Source organism: Cheilinus undulatus, linkage group 21, assembly GCF_018320785.1.
Source record: "Cheilinus undulatus linkage group 21, ASM1832078v1, whole genome shotgun sequence".
NCBI classification, from domain to species: domain Eukaryota; kingdom Metazoa; phylum Chordata; class Actinopteri; order Labriformes; family Labridae; genus Cheilinus; species Cheilinus undulatus.
In genome coordinates, this window is record NC_054885.1 from 485,955 (window position 1) to 505,251 (window position 19,297).

General features: G+C 43.4%; 1 protein-coding gene across 2 annotated transcripts in view; it reads left to right on the forward strand.

Annotated features, from left to right (window-relative positions):
- The first annotated feature begins 700 nt into the window (after positions 1–700).
- hlfa (HLF transcription factor, PAR bZIP family member a) overlaps positions 701–19,297 on the forward strand; it is a 28,994-nt gene continuing 10,397 nt past the window's right edge. Inside the window, exons 1-2 of one of the 2 annotated variants that reach the window (XM_041778646.1) lie at positions 701–1,062; positions 2,216–2,572. In XM_041778646.1, coding sequence (XP_041634580.1) covers positions 948–1,062; positions 2,216–2,572 — 472 coding nt within the window. In that variant the 5' untranslated portion in view covers positions 701–947. The remainder of the gene's footprint in view (positions 1,063–2,215; positions 2,573–19,297) is intronic. The other variant, XM_041778645.1, reaches the window with a different exon arrangement.

A 19,297-nucleotide genomic window follows, 5' to 3' on the forward strand; every position in this document is an offset into this window, starting at 1 on the left:
ATTTCATATATCAAGGATTCATTGTGTACTTCCAGCTCGTCATGTTTCTGGACTTTGTAATGGGTCTACTAGGACGATAATGATGTTACATTGCTGGCCTTATCTTTCACGGGTTCCCTGTTGATGTGGTTTTGTCTTTATGTTTTTGCTTGTGTTGTGATGATGCTCTGTTTTATTGTGTTTCTGCTTATTGTCAAAGCACTTTGCAAACCTCTGTTTTTAAAGGTGCTATACAAATAAAGTTATTATTATTATTTTGTTTAATCATGTCAGCGTCTCCCTGCAGCCATAGAAGTAAAATAAGTCCACAACTGCTCCCCAATGTCTCATTTACCTTTAGAAAACATATTTTTTTACAGTCAGTTAAATCAATCAATGAAAATATATATATAATGAGAGTTAAATGCAAATTTAGGAATCCCAAAATGAAACAAAAGCTGACATTTTTACTAAAGAGAGAGATTAATCGTACTATATCACTGAAATCGTTCGATTTCTGTACTTTAAATATTAATTTGGCCGCCGTAAATAAATAAAACCTATATTTCCAATTGTCCCTGGAGGCATCATTCGCAGCGGCCGCTTTTGTGAACGGTTCTCGGATTAATTGTATTTTCCCACACCCCCTGAACGCCCCGTCAGAACTGTTCCCGCCCTCTCGGGCTTTGACGTCACCGACGTCCGTCTCCGCACATGGATGGAGAAGTGTAGAGTCGGCGCTCCGCTCCCTCCTCCTCCTCCTCTACAGCAGCCAGCCTCCCTCCGCCACAGACAGCCAGCCGATCACCGTCCTGCTGCTGCGCGGACTCCCGTCTTCTCCCTCCGAGCCCCGGCGTCGAATTACACCGTCAGCGAGGATCTCCACGGGCCGGTCAGCGAGTTTGGTCGCGTCCTAACCGGGGGGGGAAATTGAATCTCGACTTTTCTTCTCCAGCTGCCCTTCATTAATGGAGAAAATGGCCAGACCTATCCCTCTAAACCCAACTTTCCTGCCGCCGACCCACGGCGTTCTGAAATCCCTGCTGGAAAATCCGCTAAAGCTGCCTTTCCACCACGATGAAGGTACGATTTTAAAAGCTTCTGCCCCGTTTTCACCGACATGAACTCCGCTGTTACCTCCGCTCTGTGGTTTTTCTCCGCTGTTTTTTTATCTGCCTTTAGCCCTCCATGGCTTTGACAGATGAAACGCAGTGAAGGACACAGGTTAAACTAGTCCAGCCGTAGTGACGCATCTTAATATTTGACGATCTTTGTATTAAAAGACACCATTCTGAGCGTGCTTAGAAGATCATAAAAATACAGCGATGATCGCTTTGGTTAAATATTGGTTTGATTGGCATGTTGACAGGCATTAAAGATTAAGCTAAAATGCTAACACGAGCTGCAGGCTAATTATTAACCCTTATCGCAAGTGAGAACTGCTTATTGTTGTGATAGCGATGTTTTTTTTTTTTTTTTTTATCTTGGAGGTTCGTTTTTAACCTTTAAACCCCGTTTACTTCTATGGGATTATATTTTTACCACAACATGCCGATAGAGGGCGTCTTTTCCCTGCTTGCAGTTCTCCGTCTGTTTGTATTGTATTATTATTTTTACATTAAAATAATAAAAACAGACATGTCCTCATAGATTTGGAGAAATCGACTCAAATTTAGAATATATATCTATTTGAATAAGTTTTTCAAATATGTTTGAGTTTGTTTGCCTTGGTTTTAAAATAGAAGGAAGTCTGAGCGCACCATTGAACGATTGGACTTTGTTAAGACATGTTGCTGTGCCAACCTGTTAAACAATGAGTGTGTTTACAGAGAAAAAAACACTCCCTTGTATGTGAAGTCTTGATCTGAATTAACTAAAAATAGGCATTTTTCACTCCTTAAATGCTTTTATTTTGAAATCACCATTGCAGACATGCCAGAGATGTCTCTGAAATGATAATGCAGTGACAATAAAGGCATTTTAATCATTTTAAAGGGAGTGCCTCGGAGTGATTACTTTGGCATCAGAAATCCCCATTCAAAGGGAGCTTAAACAAACTTATCTGACTCCTGTAAGTGCCTTAAGACTTCTTTATTTCTCTCCTCTTTGATGAATTTTAAGAAATTACCCTTGAAGATTAAAAACCCCAGGCTAAGGCTCTATTTATACCCTCGCACTGACCCGTGATTTTCCTCTGCTGTGAGACAATGACATGACTGTGTGCAAACATTTTCAGGATTTGGGAAAGACAAGGAGAAAGAGAAGAAGCTGGATGATGAAGGCACCGCCGCCAACCACCCACAGTCAGCTTTCCTGGGACCGACCCTGTGGGACAAGACCCTGCCCTACGATGGAGACAGTTTCCAGCTGGAGTACATGGACCTGGAGGAGTTCCTGTCAGAGAACGGCATCCCCGCCAACACAGCCCAGAGCGACGCTGCCCCACAGGCACCCCAGGCGCCGCAGCAGGCCCCGGCGCCCACCCCACCTACTCCCACCACGCCCTCTGTGGTGGACCTGAGCAGTCGCGCCACCACGTCGGTTCACAACGGCATGGCGCCTCAGCCCTGCCTCCACAGCCCCGCCACAGCAGGTAGGAATCACATGCAGCTGGCCCCGATGCGCACACCTGCACACATGGGTTCACACCTGTTCACACCTCATTGATGCCACAGGAAGCTCAGGAGGGCGGCGTGTCTGCTCGCCTTTCACACACGCACATGCCACATTTGTCCAACGGATCAGGAACAAGCTGTTGTGGTTAGTGTCCCTGGTGTAGCTCTGTTTCTCATTTAGCCCCCTGCTGCTATAGCTTTAAAGCGCCGGGTAGCTCCACGCTGACGTACACGGGCTGAGATTTACAGCCTTGAACTGGACTTTAGACTCCCAGAGTACAGCAGGAACAGGCCAACGCAGCAGCACGGTCTAATTCACAGAGCTCTGATTGGCCGCCGTGACTCATGTTTACTGTAGGTGGGCTTCTTTGTGCTGCGGTTACAAAGGTGGATTAGAAGTTTGATTTTTCCACTCAGTGTTTAATTTGTTGGTTTCATTTTCATTCCCTTGAGTTTCTGCAGGGCTTCAGGCGATTTGTGACGGCAGAAGCTGGTTTTGTTAGTCAGTATGTGATTCATAAAGGAGGACATCCCGCTTGGACTTGATTTACTCTTCATCCTGCGGTGTTGAGTTAATGAGATTAATATGATGATGATGATTTTGAAGGCTGAACTGTTTTTAAACGGTGTTTCTTTTTGTCTCTAAAGACGTGGAGTAGTGTCTACATAGAGGCTCTGAAATATTAAAAAGCAAGGACATTTATGTAATAGGCATGTGCCTCTTTAGGAGGCTTACTCTCTGAAAAGTCACGGGTTAGTCCTCGAAGAAGATTTGATTTGAGATGTACTGGAAATTCAGGCTTGATGCTAAAAACACAACAGAAGATCAGAACTTTTAACAGCGTCTTACCCTTTTCATGAAGCTTTTGGTTTAGCAGCAGCTTTTTATTGGAGTCCATATGCCTCTGAAATTTTCCTGTCGAGCACACACGCCCTTAAAAAGCTTGAAAATTGCTTTTATAGAGCTTAATAATTTAGCATTGCTTTGCACCAGTGTCATGTATTTAACAATGGGTTTCACTTGTATGAGTGTTGGGGTTGAACTTTGCCCTAATTTTCATGAAAATGTTGAGTTGAATAGATCGAAACAAAAGGGACGTCAATAATGGTTTCACGTCAGCGACCACGTCGGAAACCAAGCCTACTGGTCTGAGGAGGTGGTCTCAAGTACAATTAATGTGGACTCAAGCATGGTTTGTAGATGTGAGTGTAACCGTGCTCGGGTATGGGTATTCTCCTGGACTCAGGCAGTCTTAAGAGGTGGTTTAAAGTAGTATTAATGTGGACTCAAGCATGCTTTGTAGATGGGAGTGAAACCATGTTCGAGTACAGGGTATTCTTCTGGACTCAGGTGGTCTCATGAGTTGGTGTAAAGCACCATTGTGCAGAATTGTGCAGAATTGTGCAGAATTGAGCACGAGTGCAACTGTGCTTGGGCACAGAGCCCTCATCAGTTAGTAGAGCTGAAAAGCCAGCTGTAAACGTTTCATGCCTCTTCATGAACAGTTGTATCTTTGCAGCACGGGCCGATGTGGGTAGATGAAGAAGTAAGAAGACAGTCACTGCTGGCGTCTCAGAAATAATAAAACCGTAGCAGGATTGACTCACAGGGAGCAGACACTATTTACCTGAAGTGGCTTCCTTGTCTTCTTGGTGGATTTTCAACCACCTAACACTGCCCACTGTATCAGACTGTGCACACACTAATGCTCAGGCACAGAACAGTCTTATGATGTGCAGACCAGTTTGGGGGGGGGATTGTGCACGGGCATGGTACGAAAGGTTTATGCCTAATCAGAAAAAATGGCCCTATATTCTTAGCACATCTCTGTAACACCTCTCACCTTACTGCTTTGTTGTTATTTCGTGGTGAAAACAGCTTTTCGATTCAACAGGAAGTAGTATCTAGAGGCTAGATAGACCTAGACTAGACCATCAAAGTATGACCCTAGAAAGCACTCGTTTCTGGTTTCAGGCTGCATTTTAGTGACCTTGCTGTGTTTCCACTGCTGACTCTCCACAGTCGTCCTCAGAAGAGTCACATGATGTTGTTGTCTTATCAGCTGATCCTTTTCTGGTTGGGTCGTTTTGTCTTGATTGGCAGGACGGCCACGCCCCAGAGCAACATCACATGACTTTCCTGAGGAAGACTGCAGCAGTGGAAACATGTCAGGGGAACTACAACATTACCTGTGTGTCCATCCCTGTTCTCTCTAAGGTCACACAGATGCTCTGTCATTGCAAACATGCTTTACTGGAGTATTCCTCCTGTGTTTCTGTGATTTAACGGAGCTGTGGGCGGCTGAGATCATATTAAAACACCTCGCCGACATTAAAACGCCACGCTGATGTTAAGCAGGCCGCTGGTGTTTGGACTGGAGTCTTAGTCTGAGGAACAGAGGTGGCTAAGCTGCTGCCAGACGCTGTTTGGGTTTTCAATTCAGCAGAGGCCAGAACCGTCTGAAAGAACAACCTTCACTGTGAACACACACACAGACGACTCTCAGGAAGAAACACGACCACACGCTCAGAGTTTACCTGTGAGAGAGTTTACCTGCGAGTGTTTACCTGTGAGAGAGTTTACCTGTGAGAGAGTTTACCTGTGAGAGTTTACCTGTGAGAGAGTTTACCTGTGAGAGTTTACCTGTGAGAGTTTAACTGTGAGAGTTTACCTGTAAGAGAGTTTACCTGTGAGAGTTTACCTGTGAGAGTTTACCTGTAAGAGAGTTTACCTGTAAGAGAGTTTACCTGTGAGAGTTTACCTGTAAGAGAGTTTACCTGTGAGAGTTTACCTGTGAGAGAGTTTACCTGTGAGAGTTTACCTGTGAGAGTTTACCTGTGAGAGTTTACCTGTGAGAGAGTTTACCTGTGAGAGTTTACCTGTGAGAGTTTACCTGTGAGAGAGTTTACCTGTGAGAGTTTACCTGTGAGAGTTTACCTGTGAGAGAGTTTACCTGTGAGAGTTTACCTGTGAGAGTTTACCTGTGAGAGAGTTTACCTGTGAGAGTTTACCTGTGAGAGAGTTTACCTGTGAGAGTTTACCTGTGAGAGAGTTTACCTGTGAGAGTTTACCTGTGAGAGTTTACCTGTGAGAGTTTACCTGTGAGAGAGTTTACCTGTGAGAGTTTACCTGTGAGAGTTTACCTGTGAGAGAGTTTACCTGTGAGAGTTTACCTGTGAGAGTTTACCTGTGAGAGAGTTTACCTGTGAGAGTTTACCTGTGAGAGTGTTTACCTGTGAGAGAGTTTACCTGTGAGAGTTTACCTGTGAGAGTTTACCTGTGAGAGAGTTTACCTGTGAGAGTTTACCTGTGAGAGTTTACCTGTGAGAGAGTTTACCTGTGAGAGAGTTTACCTGTGAGAGAGTTTACCTGTGAGAGAGTTTACCTGTGAGAGTGTACCTGTGAGAGAGTTTACCTGTGAGAGTTTACCTGTGAGAGAGTTTACCTGTGAGAGTTTACCTGTGAGAGTTTACCTGTGAGAGAGTTTACCTGTGAGAGAGTTTACCTGTGAGAGTGTACCTGTGAGAGAGTTTACCTGTGAGAGTTTACCTGTGAGAGAGTTTACCTGTGAGAGAGTTTACCTGTGAGAGTTTACCTGTGAGAGTTTACCTGTGAGAGAGTTTACCTGTGAGAGTTTACCTGTGAGAGAGTTTACCTGTGAGAGAGTTTACCTGTGAGAGTTTACCTGTGAGAGAGTTTACCTGTGAGAGAGTTTACCTGTGAGAGTTTACCTGTGAGAGTTTACCTGTGAGAGTTTACCTGTGAGAGAGTTTACCTGTGAGAGTTTACCTGTGAGAGTTTACCTGTGAGAGAGTTTACCTGTGAGAGAGTTTACCTGTGAGAGTTTACCTGTGAGAGAGTTTACCTGTGAGAGTTTACCTGTGAGAGAGTTTACCTGTGAGAGAGTTTACCTGTGAGAGTTTACCTGTGAGAGAGTTTACCTGTGAGAGTTTACCTGCGAGAGAGTTTACCTGCGAGAGAGTTTACCTGTGAGAGTTTACCTGTGAGAGAGTTTACCTGTAAGAGAGTTTACCTGTGAGAGTTTGCCTGTAAGAGAGTTTACCTGTAAGAGAGTTTACCTGTGAGAGAGTTTACCTGTGAGAGAGTTTACCTGTAAGAGAGTTTACCTGTGAGAGAGTTTACCTGTGAGAGAGTTTACCTGTAAGAGAGTTTACCTGTGAGAGAGTTTACCTGTGAGAGAGTTTACCTGTGAGAGAGTTTACCTGTAAGAGAGTTTACCTGTGAGAGTTTACCTGTGAGAGAGTTTGCCTGTGAGAGAGTTTGCCTGTGAGAGAGTTTACCTGTGAGAGTTTACCTGTGAGAGAGTTTACCTGTGAGAGAGTTTACCTGTGAGAGTTTACCTGTGAGAGAGTTTACCTGTGAGAGTTTACCTGTGAGAGAGTTTACCTGTGAGAGAGTTTACCTGTGAGAGTTTACCTGTGAGAGAGTTTACCTGTGAGAGAGTTTGCCTGTGAGAGAGTTTGCCTGTGAGAGAGTTTACCTGTGAGAGTTTACCTGTGAGAGTTTACCTGTGAGAGAGTTTACCTGTGAGAGTTTACCTGTGAGAGAGTTTACCTGTGAGAGAGTTTACCTGTGAGAGTTTACCTGTGAGAGAGTTTACCTGTGAGAGAGTTTACCTGTGAGAGTTTACCTGTGAGAGTTTACCTGTGAGAGAGTTTACCTGTGAGAGAGTTTACCTGTGAGAGAGTTTACCTGTGAGAGTTTACCTGTGAGAGAGTTTACCTGTGAGAGAGTTTACCTGTGAGAGTTTACCTGTGAGAGAGTTTACCTGTGAGAGTTTACCTGTGAGAGAGTTTACCTGTGAGAGTTTACCTGTGAGAGTTTACCTGTGAGAGTTTACCTGTGAGAGAGTTTACCTGTGAGAGTTTACCTGTGAGAGAGTTTACCTGTGAGAGTTTACCTGTGAGAGAGTTTACCTGTGAGAGAGTTTACCTGTGAGAGTTTACCTGTGAGAGAGTTTGCCTGTGAGAGAGTTTACCTGTGAGAGTTTACCTGTGAGAGTTTACCTGTAAACTCGATGGACTTCTGATAAAAAGCAGCATGCCTGGTTCCTCAGTGCTGATTGGCTAATCACTCAGATAGTTAGAGGACCTGCTCAGACCTGTTGAATGTTACAGAGCCAATCAGCTGATGGAGAGAGGATCACCTGTATTATCATGCTGGTATTGGTCATGCTGGTATTGATCATGCTGGTATTGATCATGCTGGTATTGGTCATGCTGGTATTGATCATGCTGGTATTGATCATGCTGGTATTGATCATGCTGGTATTGATCATGCTGGTATTGGTCATGCTGGTATTGATCATGCTGGTATTGATCATGCTGGTATTGATCATGCTGGTATTGATCATGCTGGTATTGATCATGCTGGTATTGGTCATGCTGGTATTGATCATGCTGGTATTGATCATGCTGGTATTGGTCATGCTGGTATTGGTCATGCTGGTATTGATCATGCTGGTATTGATCATGCTGGTATTGATCATGCTGGTATTGATCCCTGAGAATGATCAGCTGTTTAAACGTTCCTTTAGTTTCCTCCTCTCCTGCTGGATCCTCCTCCTCTCTCTAGAACCTCAGACCTGAATCCTAAACCCTCCTGATGCCGGGACTATTTGTGCCAAATGTTGGCGTCATGTTTTGACCTCCTCGCTGTGAGCCGCCGCCACAACAGCACTTCCTGTCAGCGTGTTGTGTCTTTAGTGTGAAGGTTAGAAGGAGGAAGCCTTGGTGAGGTGTTGGTGTAAACAAACCCTCAGTAGTCAGGGGAAACGGAGCGCTGCATGCTGGGAACAGCTTGTTTTACATTCTACTCTTTCATATTTATAGTTTTATTTTCATGTTCTGCTTTTTTCCAAAGTGTTGATGGGGATTTCCATGTTAATAGTCATAACTCTGATTGTTACCATCATCAGCAGCCCTACTAAATAAATAAATCACATCAGTGTTGGACATTCAGACTCCAGGCTGAGCTCACATCAGTACATGAGTCCACCTGTTACATTATCCATCTGTTACCTGAGCTCTGCTTTTATTCTAACAGCTGTCCATCCTCTCTGAGGCTTTAGCATCTCTACATGCTGATCAGAATGAATACAGGACCATTAGCCTGCAGCTGACAGGCTAACTGTGCCTCTTTAACAGCTTTTCCCCCTTATTAGTGTGAACTGAAACTCTTCTGATATAAAGACCATCCATCCATTTTCTATACCACTTATCCAGTTCGGGGTTGCAGGGGGGCTGGAGCCTATCCCAGCTGTCACTGGGCCAGAGGCAGGGTCACCCTGGACTGACATGTAGAGACTAGCAACCAGGCACACTCACACCTACGGGCAATTTAGAGTGATCAATTAACCTAAGGAGCATGTCTTTGGTGGTCGGAGGAAGCCGGAGTCCCCGGAGAGAACCCACACAGAAAGGCCCTGACCAGGATGTGAACCAGGAATGTTCTCGCTGCAGAGCTAACTCCTGCGCCGCCGTGCAGCCCACATAGAGATCAATACGTTGAAAACCAGTAGTGTTTAAGACAAGTGTCATTAACCCCAGGATAGTGCTATAAACATCTTTATATGTTCCAACAGCCTCTCCAGTGAGGTTTAACCTCCTCCTCCTTCTCTACAGTCACACACCGTTCAGACTGAAGGTCAAAACAGCTGCTGGTATTTCAGATTCTGTTAAAAACTGTTTAAACTTAAGAAATAGTGGAATAAATAAAACTTAAGAGTCCACATGCTCTACAGTGACTCCTTTAAACAGCCTTTACCTGAGCAGCAGAGCTGGAGGTCTGAGGATCCCGGGATGACCTTTGTGTAACCTTTTAAATCAACGTTTAAGAAATAAATCAACATATTCATAAAAGCTTAAAAGGCCCATTATCAGCTTAAACCAGCTGTTAACACTGGCCTTTATCAACACGTCTACTGTAAATATCAGCTGTAGATTCTGTCTGTTAACAGGCATGTAACAGCTTAAAAAATCAGATTATATTGGCCTGTATCTACTGTAAAAATCAGCATATATTAGCCTTTATCGGCTGTAAATACCCACCTATATTGAGCAAATATTAGTTGTAAATACCGGCCTCTATCAGCTGTAAATATCAGCCGATAGTGGCTATAAATTTCTGCCTTTGTCATCTATAAATGTTGGCCTATAACAGGCATATATTGTCCATAAATATTGGCCTATATTGGCTTTAAATATCAGCATATATTGGGGATATATTGCATGTAAATACCAGCCTGTATTGTGTGTAAACATATATAAAAGCATGCATGTTGGCTGTACAGTTCCGTCTGTATTGGTGGAATGATTCAGTAAATACTGGTACAGCATGTTTCTGCAGAATAGTGCATTCTAGTTAAAGGTCCTGGGTGGAGTCAGACTAAGAAGCTTGAATCTGAGGATGATCTTTGCATCTCTTAATAAACAATTTTATGAACTGATGTGATGTTTGAGCAGCTGTTCTTTTTAGATTCATGAGTGCAAACAGGCGTATTAAGTGGGCTTAAAATCCAGGAGTATTCCCTCATTATTCCCTCGTGTGTTTGGCGGTAAATAAAGCCCTCATATTCCCTAATGTAACCAGATATTTTACAACCGTCCCTCATGGCGGCGTTTACGTCCTGCAGCCTGGACGGCGTGCAGACGTAGCTGATAGACTTTGAGCCGGGATGCGAGAACAGAGCCGTGGGAGATAAACAGATGCGTCAGTACGGTACACTTTATTCCAGCCGTAGTGCACGTGTGTGCATGTGCGGCAGTGGCGTGTGCGTTCATGTTTGCTCGCTCTCTGTCTGTCTTCACATTTACCTCTCACGTGAACGCGGCTGGGGTTTCCTGCAGTGTGCGGGGCCATGTGACAGACACATGCAGGCGCCGTGTGCAGAGCGCAGCTACAAACAGAAGCTTGTCACGGCATGAGGCCCCCTCCTCTCTCTCTCTCTCTCTCTCTCTCTCTCGTCCACCCCTCCCCTCCCTCTCTCCGCGCTCTCCTCCGCTCCGTCCGGTCTTCCTCTCCCTCCCCGTCCGAGCCTGGCTCCGACGCAGCCCGGACTGGGAGCCAAGGCACAGGCTGTACCCTGCAGAGATCACATGGACTCTGGTGTGCTTTTGTCACGTGCTGCCAATGTTGTTCCAGCTCCGCCAGTCTCGTCTAACCAGCCGCTCAGCCAACGACGCCACAACAACAACGCCACAACAACCACGATCCCTGTAGCGCCCGCTCCCAGCTGCTGAACATGGCAGCAGGCTCCTGATAACGCTGGAATCACCACCGAAGGAACAAAGCAGCGGATGTGTCGGCTAGGGCCGGGCAATACGGACCCAAAACACCAAGACACACTTGTGTGGTTTTGGCTGTGATCCATGATAAAAACCACAGTGTTTTTATTATGACAACATAAAAATGGTTGCCATGACACCAGGATGATAAACTCTGAGAGTAAAATCAGACCGTGCTGAAACCACACAGCAATAAATTAAAGGTGCAAGACGCCTAATATTGGCAATTTTTTGTTTTTATGTATAAAGAATTGCAGAAATGTCCTGCACTCTGCACTGCTAGGTCCATACATTTTCAGAATATTGCCAACCTTTTTGTGCAATTTAGACAGTCCTCTTTATCTTTTGGTGTCCTTCACACTCTATAAATTGCACAATTACATTGGCAACTTTTAGATAACAAGGGTGGAACCCGCAAGGAGCAGAAAAAAAAAAACAAATTTGCAAAAATAGGTGGACAACATTGGGAAAATTGGGCAGAACTGATAAGCAAATGAGTGTTATTATTCACTAAATTGCACAAATATGTTGGCAACTTTTCTAAAAGGGTATGGGACTGGAAAGGAGAAAGGGTTAGTCAGTAATTCAGTATATGTTTACAACTTTTGGAGAAGTGGTTGGACCTGGTGAGGAGCAAGGGTGTTGTTTTAATCGCACCACTGCTTTGGCAACATTAAGGAAAAAGGGTGGAGCTGGCAAGAAGCAATGGTTTAGTCTTAGTTGCACAAATATGTTTGCAATGTCTGGAAAAGTTGGTGGAACTAGAAAAAAGGCCTCCATAAATTGCACAAATATTTTAGCATATTATCAAAATTTAGATGGATCGGTAGAACTGACAAGAAGGGAGAGTTTCCCTAAGTTGTGCAAATATGTTGGCAACTTTTCTAAAAGGGTATGGGACTGGTGAGGAGAAAGGGTTAGTCAATGATTCAGTATATGTTGGCAACCTTTGGAGAAGTGGTTTGACCTGGTGAGGAGCAAGGGTGTTGTTTTAATTGCACAAATGCGTTGGCAACTTTTTGATTAAAAAAAGTTGAGCTGGCAGGAAGCAGTGGTTTAGTCGTAGTTGCACAAATATGTTTGCAATGTCTGGAAAAGTTGGTGGAACTAGCAGGAAGGCTCTCATAAATTACACAAATATTTCAGCGTATTATTGAAATTTAGGAGGATCGGTAGAACTGGAACGAGAGTTTCCCTTATTTGTGCAAATATGTTGGCAACATTTGGGAAAGCTGGTGAACCTGGTGAGGAGCGAGGCCCTGCTGACTGTGTTTCCTCTGCCTGTGGGGTCGTGTCAGGGTCTAGTCCAGGAGGCGGACCCGTGCGAGCCGTTGGCACAGTCCAAAGGGGAAGTAGGAGGGCGTGTTGTTGTGGTGCATTCCTGCGTGTTAGTGAAGGAAGAGAGGCCCCGCTGGGACGTTAATCAGCACAGAGAAGCAGCTAAATCTGGCTTCAACATGTCGGAATAACTCAGCCTACCAGAGCAGGAGCCCTTATCAGACCTGCTCCATCACACGCTCGATATTCCTTCAGATTCTCCCGTCTCGCTGTCATATCCTCCGCTCCGCTCTGCTCTGCTTTCGTGCGTAGCCGTCCTCTCAGATGTCCCGTCATGTGGACGCCCGGGGACAGGATCAGTGTGTCCTGCATGATCCGGAGGAATAAAGTCCTCCTGACTAGTAAATCACAGAAACCGCAGTCAATTCTGCAGGCTTTGGTCCATTAATCAGTGGCAGGATTGTTTAGTAACTTGTTGATGAAAAACCACTAAAAACAAGGCTGATTGAATTTTCTCTGACTGAAAAATCCCATGAGAGAAGATAAGCAATCTCAGTTTTGACCCCTACAAGCCTGGAACTGAAGCTGACAGCAGGGCTCCACAGGGCTGTTTCTCCTCTTCATTTATGATTGTAAGAAGTGGATTTAAATGGTTTACCAGGGCTAAAATCCAGTCATATGGAGCATATATCTGTATAAAATAAAGTTCAGATTTCTCACACAAAACTTGTTTTACATTTTTAATCAGGTCTTAAAATGACAACATGCCTGAGGAGTAGAGAGAGAGATGGTGTTAGAAAAGAGATGATGAGTGTTAGAAGAGAGATGAGTGTTAGAAGAGAGATGATGAGTGTTAGAAGAGAGATGATGAGTGTTAGAAGAGAGATGATGAGTGTTAGAAGAGAGATGATGAGTGTTAGAAGAGAAATGATGAGTGTTAGAAGAGAAATGATGAGTGTTAGAAGAGAGATGATGAGTGTTAGAAGATAGATGATGAGTGTTAGAAGAGAGATGATGAGTGTTAGAAGAGAGATGATGAGTGTTAGAAGAGAGATGATGAGTGTTAGAAGAGAGATGATGAGTGTTAGAAGAGAGATGATGAGTGTTAGAAGAGAGATGATGAGTGTTAGAAGAGAAATGATGAGTGTTAGAAGAGAGATGATGAGTGTTAGAAGAGAGATGATGAGTGTTAGAAGAGAAATGATGAGTGTTAGAAGAGAAATGATGAGTGTTAGAAGAGAAATGATGAGTGTTAGAAGAGAGATGATGAGTGTTAGAAGAGAGATGATGAGTGTTAGAGATGATGAGTGTTAGAAGAGAGATGAGTGTTAGAAGAGAGATGATGAGTGTTAGAAGAGAGATGATGAGTGTTAGAAGAGAGATGATGAGTGTTAGAAGAGAGATGAGTGTTAGAAGAGAGATGATGAGTGTTAGAAGAGAGATGATGAGTGTTAGAAGAGAGATGATGAGTGTTAGAAGAGAGATGAGTGTTAGAAGAGAGATGAGTGTTAGAAGAGAGATGATGAGTGTTAGAAGAGAGATGAGTGTTAGAAGAGAGATGATGAGTGTTAGAAGAGAGATGATGAGTGTTAGGAGAGAAATGATGAGTGTTAGAAGAGAGATGATGAGTGTTAGGAGAGAAATGATGAGTGTTAGAAGAGAGATGATGAGTGTTAGAAGAGAGATGAGTGTTAGAAGAGAGATGATGAGTGTTAGAAGAGAAATGATGAGTGTTAGAAGAGAAATGATGAGTGTTAGAAGAGAGATGATGAGTGTTAGAAGAGAGATGAGTGTTAGAAGAGAGATGAGTGTTAGAAGAGAGATGATGAGTGTTAGAAGAGAGATGATGAGTGTTAGAAGAGAGATGGTGTTAGAAGATAGATGATGAGTGTTAGGAGAGAGATGATGAGTGTTAGAAGAGAGATGAGTGTTAGAAGAGAGATGGTGTTAGAAGATAGATGATGAGTGTTAGAAGAGAGATGGTGTTAGAAGATAGATGATGAGTGTTAGAAGAGAGATGATGAGTGTTAGAGATGATGAGTGTTAGAAGAGAGATGATGAGTGTTAGAAGAGAGATGATGAGTGTTAGAAGAGAGATGATGAGTGTTAGGAGAGAAATGATGAGTGTTAGAAGATAGATGATGAGTGTTAGAAGAGAGATGATGAGTGTTAGAAGAGAGATGATGAGTGTTAGAAGAGAGATGAGTGTTAGAAGAGAGATGATGAGTGTTAGAAGAGAGATGATGAGTGTTAGAAGAGAAATGATGAGTGTTAGAAGAGAAATGATGAGTGTTAGAAGAGAAATGATGAGTGTTAGAAGAGAGATGATGAGTGTTAGAAGAGAGATGATGAGTGTTAGAAGAGAGATGATGAGTGTTAGAGATGATGAGTGTTAGAAGAGAGATGAGTGTTAGAAGAGAGATGATGAGTGTTAGAAGAGAGATGAGTGTTAGAAGAGAGATGATGAGTGTTAGAAGAGAGATGATGAGTGTTAGGAGAGAAATGATGAGTGTTAGAAGAGAAATGATGAGTGTTAGAAGAGAAATGATGAGTGTTAGAAGAGAAATGATGAGTGTTAGAAGAGAGATGATGAGTGTTAGAAGAGAGATGATGAGTGTTAGAAGAGAGATGATGAGTGTTAGGAGAGAAATGATGAGTGTTAGAAGAGAGATGATGAGTGTTAGAAGAGAGATGAGTGTTAGAAGAGAGATGATGAGTGTTAGAAGAGAGATGATGAGTGTTAGGAGAGAAATGATGAGTGTTAGAAGAGAAATGATGAGTGTTAGAAGAGAAATGATGAGTGTTAGAAGAGAAATGATGAGTGTTAGAAGAGAGATGATGAGTGTTAGAAGAGAGATGATGAGTGTTAGAAGAGAAATGATGAGTGTTAGAAGAGAAATGATGAGTGTTAGAAGAGAGATGATGAGTGTTAGAAGAGAGATGAGTGTTAGAAGAGAGATGAGTGTTAGAAGAGAGATGATGAGTGTTAGAAGAGAGATGATGAGTGTTAGAAGAGAGATGATGAGTGTTAGGAGAGAGATGATGAGTGTTAGAAGAGAGATGAGTGTTAGAAGAGAGATGAGTGTTAGAAGATAGATGATGAGTGTTAGAAGAGAGATGGTGTTAGAAGATAGATGATGAGTGTTAGAAGAGAGATGATGAGTGTTAGAGATGATGAGTGTTAGAAGAGAGATGATGAGTGTTAGAGATGATGAGTGTTAGGAGAGAAATGATGAGTGTTAGAAGAGAGATGAGTGTTAGAAGAGAGATGATGAGTGTTAGAAGAGAGATGATGAGTGTTAGAAGAGAGATGAGTGTTAGAAGAGAGATGATGAGTGTTAGAAGAGAGATGATGAGTGTTAGAAGAGAGATGGTGTTAGAAGATAGATGATGAGTGTTAGAAGAGAGATGATGAGTGTTAGAAGAGAGATGATGAGTGTTAGAAGAGAGATGATGAGTGTTAGAAGAGAGATGATGAGTGTTAGAAGAGAGATGATGAGTGTTAGAGATGATGAGTGTTAGAAGAGAGATGATGAGTGTTAGAAGATAGATGATGAGTGTTAGAAGAGAGATGAGTGTTAGAAGAGAGATGATGAGTGTTAGAAGAGAGATGATGAGTGTTAGAAGAGAAATGATGAGTGTTAGAAGAGAGATGATGAGTGTTAGAAGAGAGATGATGAGTGTTAGAGATGATGAGTGTTAGAAGAGAGATGATGAGTGTTAGAGATGATGAGTGTTAGAAGAGAGATGATGAGTGTTAGAAGAGAAATGATGAGTGTTAGAAGAGAAATGATGAGTGTTAGAAGAGAGATGATGAGTGTTAGGAGAGAAATGATGAGTGTTAGAAGAGAGATGATGAGTGTTAGAGATGATGAGTGTTAGAAGAGAGATGATGAGTGTTAGGAGAGAAATGATGAGTGTTAGAAGAGAGATGATGAGTGTTAGAAGAGAGATGAGTGTTAGAAGAGAGATGATGAGTGTTAGAAGAGAGATGATGAGTGTTAGAAGAGAGATGGTGTTAGAAGATAGATGATGAGTGTTAGGAGAGAGATGATGAGTGTTAGAAGAGAGATGAGTGTTAGAAGAGAGATGATGAGTGTTAGAAGAGAGATGATTAGTGTTAGAAGAGAGATGATGAGTGTTAGAAGAGAGATGATGAGTGTTAGAAGAGAGATGATGGGTTTTAAAAGGTGATTTTAAAGCAGAGAAACTGCTGCACACCCAATAATGTGCAATTTTCCTTTAGTTCATCACCAAAGATTGCAGAAACTCCTGCAGACTACACTAGATTCCCTCTCTCCTCGCCAGTTCTACCCACTTTTCAAAATGTTGCCAACCTCTTTGTGCAGTTTTAGACAATGCTCTTTCTCTTTTGGTTGCTTGCACACTTTCTACATTTGCACGGTTTCAGTCTGCTGGGGTTGTCAAATCTTTTCCTAGAGTCTTAATGTTGGTCGATTATTTCTAGAAACCAAAACTTGCAGGCAGATTTCTAAACTTTATGATGCACTGTTCTCCGTTCTCTGCAGCTGCAGTGGTGTGAAGTGATGTTAGTGTTTGAATCTTTGGTCTGACCAGGGCTTTACATTAGAGGCCCAGATCTGAGTAAATCAGCCCCACTGGTCTTAGGTGCTGTGCTTCAGTCCTCCTGTAGAGGTGCTCTCGAGCACGGTTAGCTGACGATGTTCAGCAGCCGTGCTCGAGGACTGAGTAGAGTTAGAAAGGCGTCTCTGAACGTCTCTTTAAAAACGGTCACATCCATGCAGCACGGACCCGTTTCAGGGGTTAGGGAGGGGGAACAATCAGTCCTGCCTCATCTGAGAACACCCTCAAAGAAAACACACCCTTTAGTGGTGTTTTTGCTTATTTTAATAATGTCTGATACCCTTAACATTTCTCTAACCACATGTTCTAAAGCTCTTCTCTGTATTCTTTTACCTCGTTTGGTTTTATTTAACATTTTTAGCATGATTAAACAGAAAGTAACACCTATAGTTTTTCTAATAAAACAGCTATTTCTGGTCTTTTTATATATATTTAGATCTGTTATCTAAAGAACAACAAGCACGTTCTTTATCTAACGTGGTGTGGCAAATGTGTCATTTCTAACAAACCTCAATCAAACAAGTAGAAAAAAAAACATTTGTTTGGGACTATTTTCAGCTGTGGATGAATACATGTAGTGAACATGATGTTGGTTTCTCTGTTTGAGGCCTACGCCGTCACATGAACCGGTTGGACCAGTCGCAGCTTGCCTTGTAAACTGACAGGAGAATTTTTTAGGCGTATTCCTCAGAAATCTCTTTTGTTCTCCGGCTGAGAGCCCAGAGCTCCGGCTGAGAGCCCAGAGCTCCGGCTGAGAGCCCAGAGCTCTAAGATGAAGAAGTGGTTGCTGTTTTTCAGTCCCGTGTTCCTCCCAGGTCAAAGTTCAGCCGCTCAGCCACATGATAACACTCCCAGGTTCTGATATGATCAGGTAGCGTGACAGAGACCTGCAGCCAGGTGTGAGTCAGCAGATGAATCCTCAGACGTCAAATAAAAACAGGTTCCACCGGTGCCGGATGGCTTTATTCCAGCGTTTATAGGTCAGCACGGCTCTCTCTGTGTTCTTCATGTTAGAGTTTGTCTTCAGGGCAGGATTGCATAATTAACCCTAGAATAATCAACACCAGCATGTGTCATATCCAAACCACCTGCAGATGCTATTATTGAATAAAGGCGTTGATGAAGTAGTGCAGTGCTGCAGATGTTCTGGAGCATGTTTGAGATGACCGAATGAGAGTTTGATCCTGCAGCTCTAGGTGTTTAACCACCGAGGACTGGAGTGAAGAGCTTATTTATGGACACTACACGCCGAAGACCGAGCCTGTGCGTCTCCTTTTAGTCCATGACCACGCCGGCGTGCTTTAACGGCGCTAATTGAGAGAACAGAACGGCTCGTAGAGGTGATTAGTGCCATGATTAGAGCAGCATCCAGACAGCAGTGACCTGTAGAGTCATTAAACCGTGCTGCAGGGATGTTTTTAATAAAGCTTGCTTCCTTACCACAACTGAGGCCTCATCTTTGATTTACTCAGAATTTCAGGGAAAATTTAAAAAGAAATCATGTAATTATGAGGAAGCATATTGCTATTAAAATATCCCGGCCCTGAGTTAGCCTTCCTGTAGGTGTGGATGCTGACCGGCCCAGGTGAAGTTGTCGTTTGTGGCTGTTTCAGGTCAGTGAACGGCGTTTATGTCTCCTCCACGCCACCATGCTTTAACGGCGCTAATTTTGACCCGTAGAGGTGGTCATCCACAGGAGCTTGTCACTAGAAGCTGCAGCGTTTTAATGATAATTAAACATGTCTGTGTTAAAGTGAAACATAAATATGTTTCTGAGCATGCAGCTGTAGGTGAAGGTGAGCGCTCACTGCCTGAGGACCTAAGTGGAATCGTTATTTGTGGCTGTTTCAGGTCAACGATCAGGCCAACGCCTACTTTTAGACCTTGACCATGCCACCGTGCTTTAACGGCGCTAATTCAGAGAACAGAACGCCCCGTGGAGGTGATTAGGGCGAGGCGGGCTATTCTCAGGCTGGAGCTGAGGCCTGGAGGATTGTCTAGCACAGTTTTAGTCGCTAAGGAGCTTTCCGTCTGCTCGCTTTATGAATGGTGGGAGTAAAAATGTGCACTCGCTCATGGAGGCATGGATTAGAGCTACAGGAACAGAGCAGGGAGTCGTGTGATTCAGGCGCTGGTGGAGATTAAATCTGTGAGAAATCACTAAACCAGACCCGAGTCTTCGTGTTTGATCTTTCAGTGGTTCAAGGGTCTGCTGCATTTAACTGAGGAGGAGGTTTGTGTTTGCATTATTAGAGAGAGAATGCCAGCGTGGCTGCAGAGAGGCTGGGGTTATTTTAAACTCTAAAGTCTAAAAGTCTGATTAATCACTGATTAATCACTGATGAATGTTTGCAGGATTCAGCAATGATCAAATGCAGATTAGCTGCAACACTGGAAAAACTAAAAATAGGATATAATAGCCAAGCAGAATTATGGGATCTTATCATACAGCTCTTTATTTTAGACCAGCTGTTTTCAAAGTGTGAGGCGGGCCTCCCCTGGGGGGCGCCACC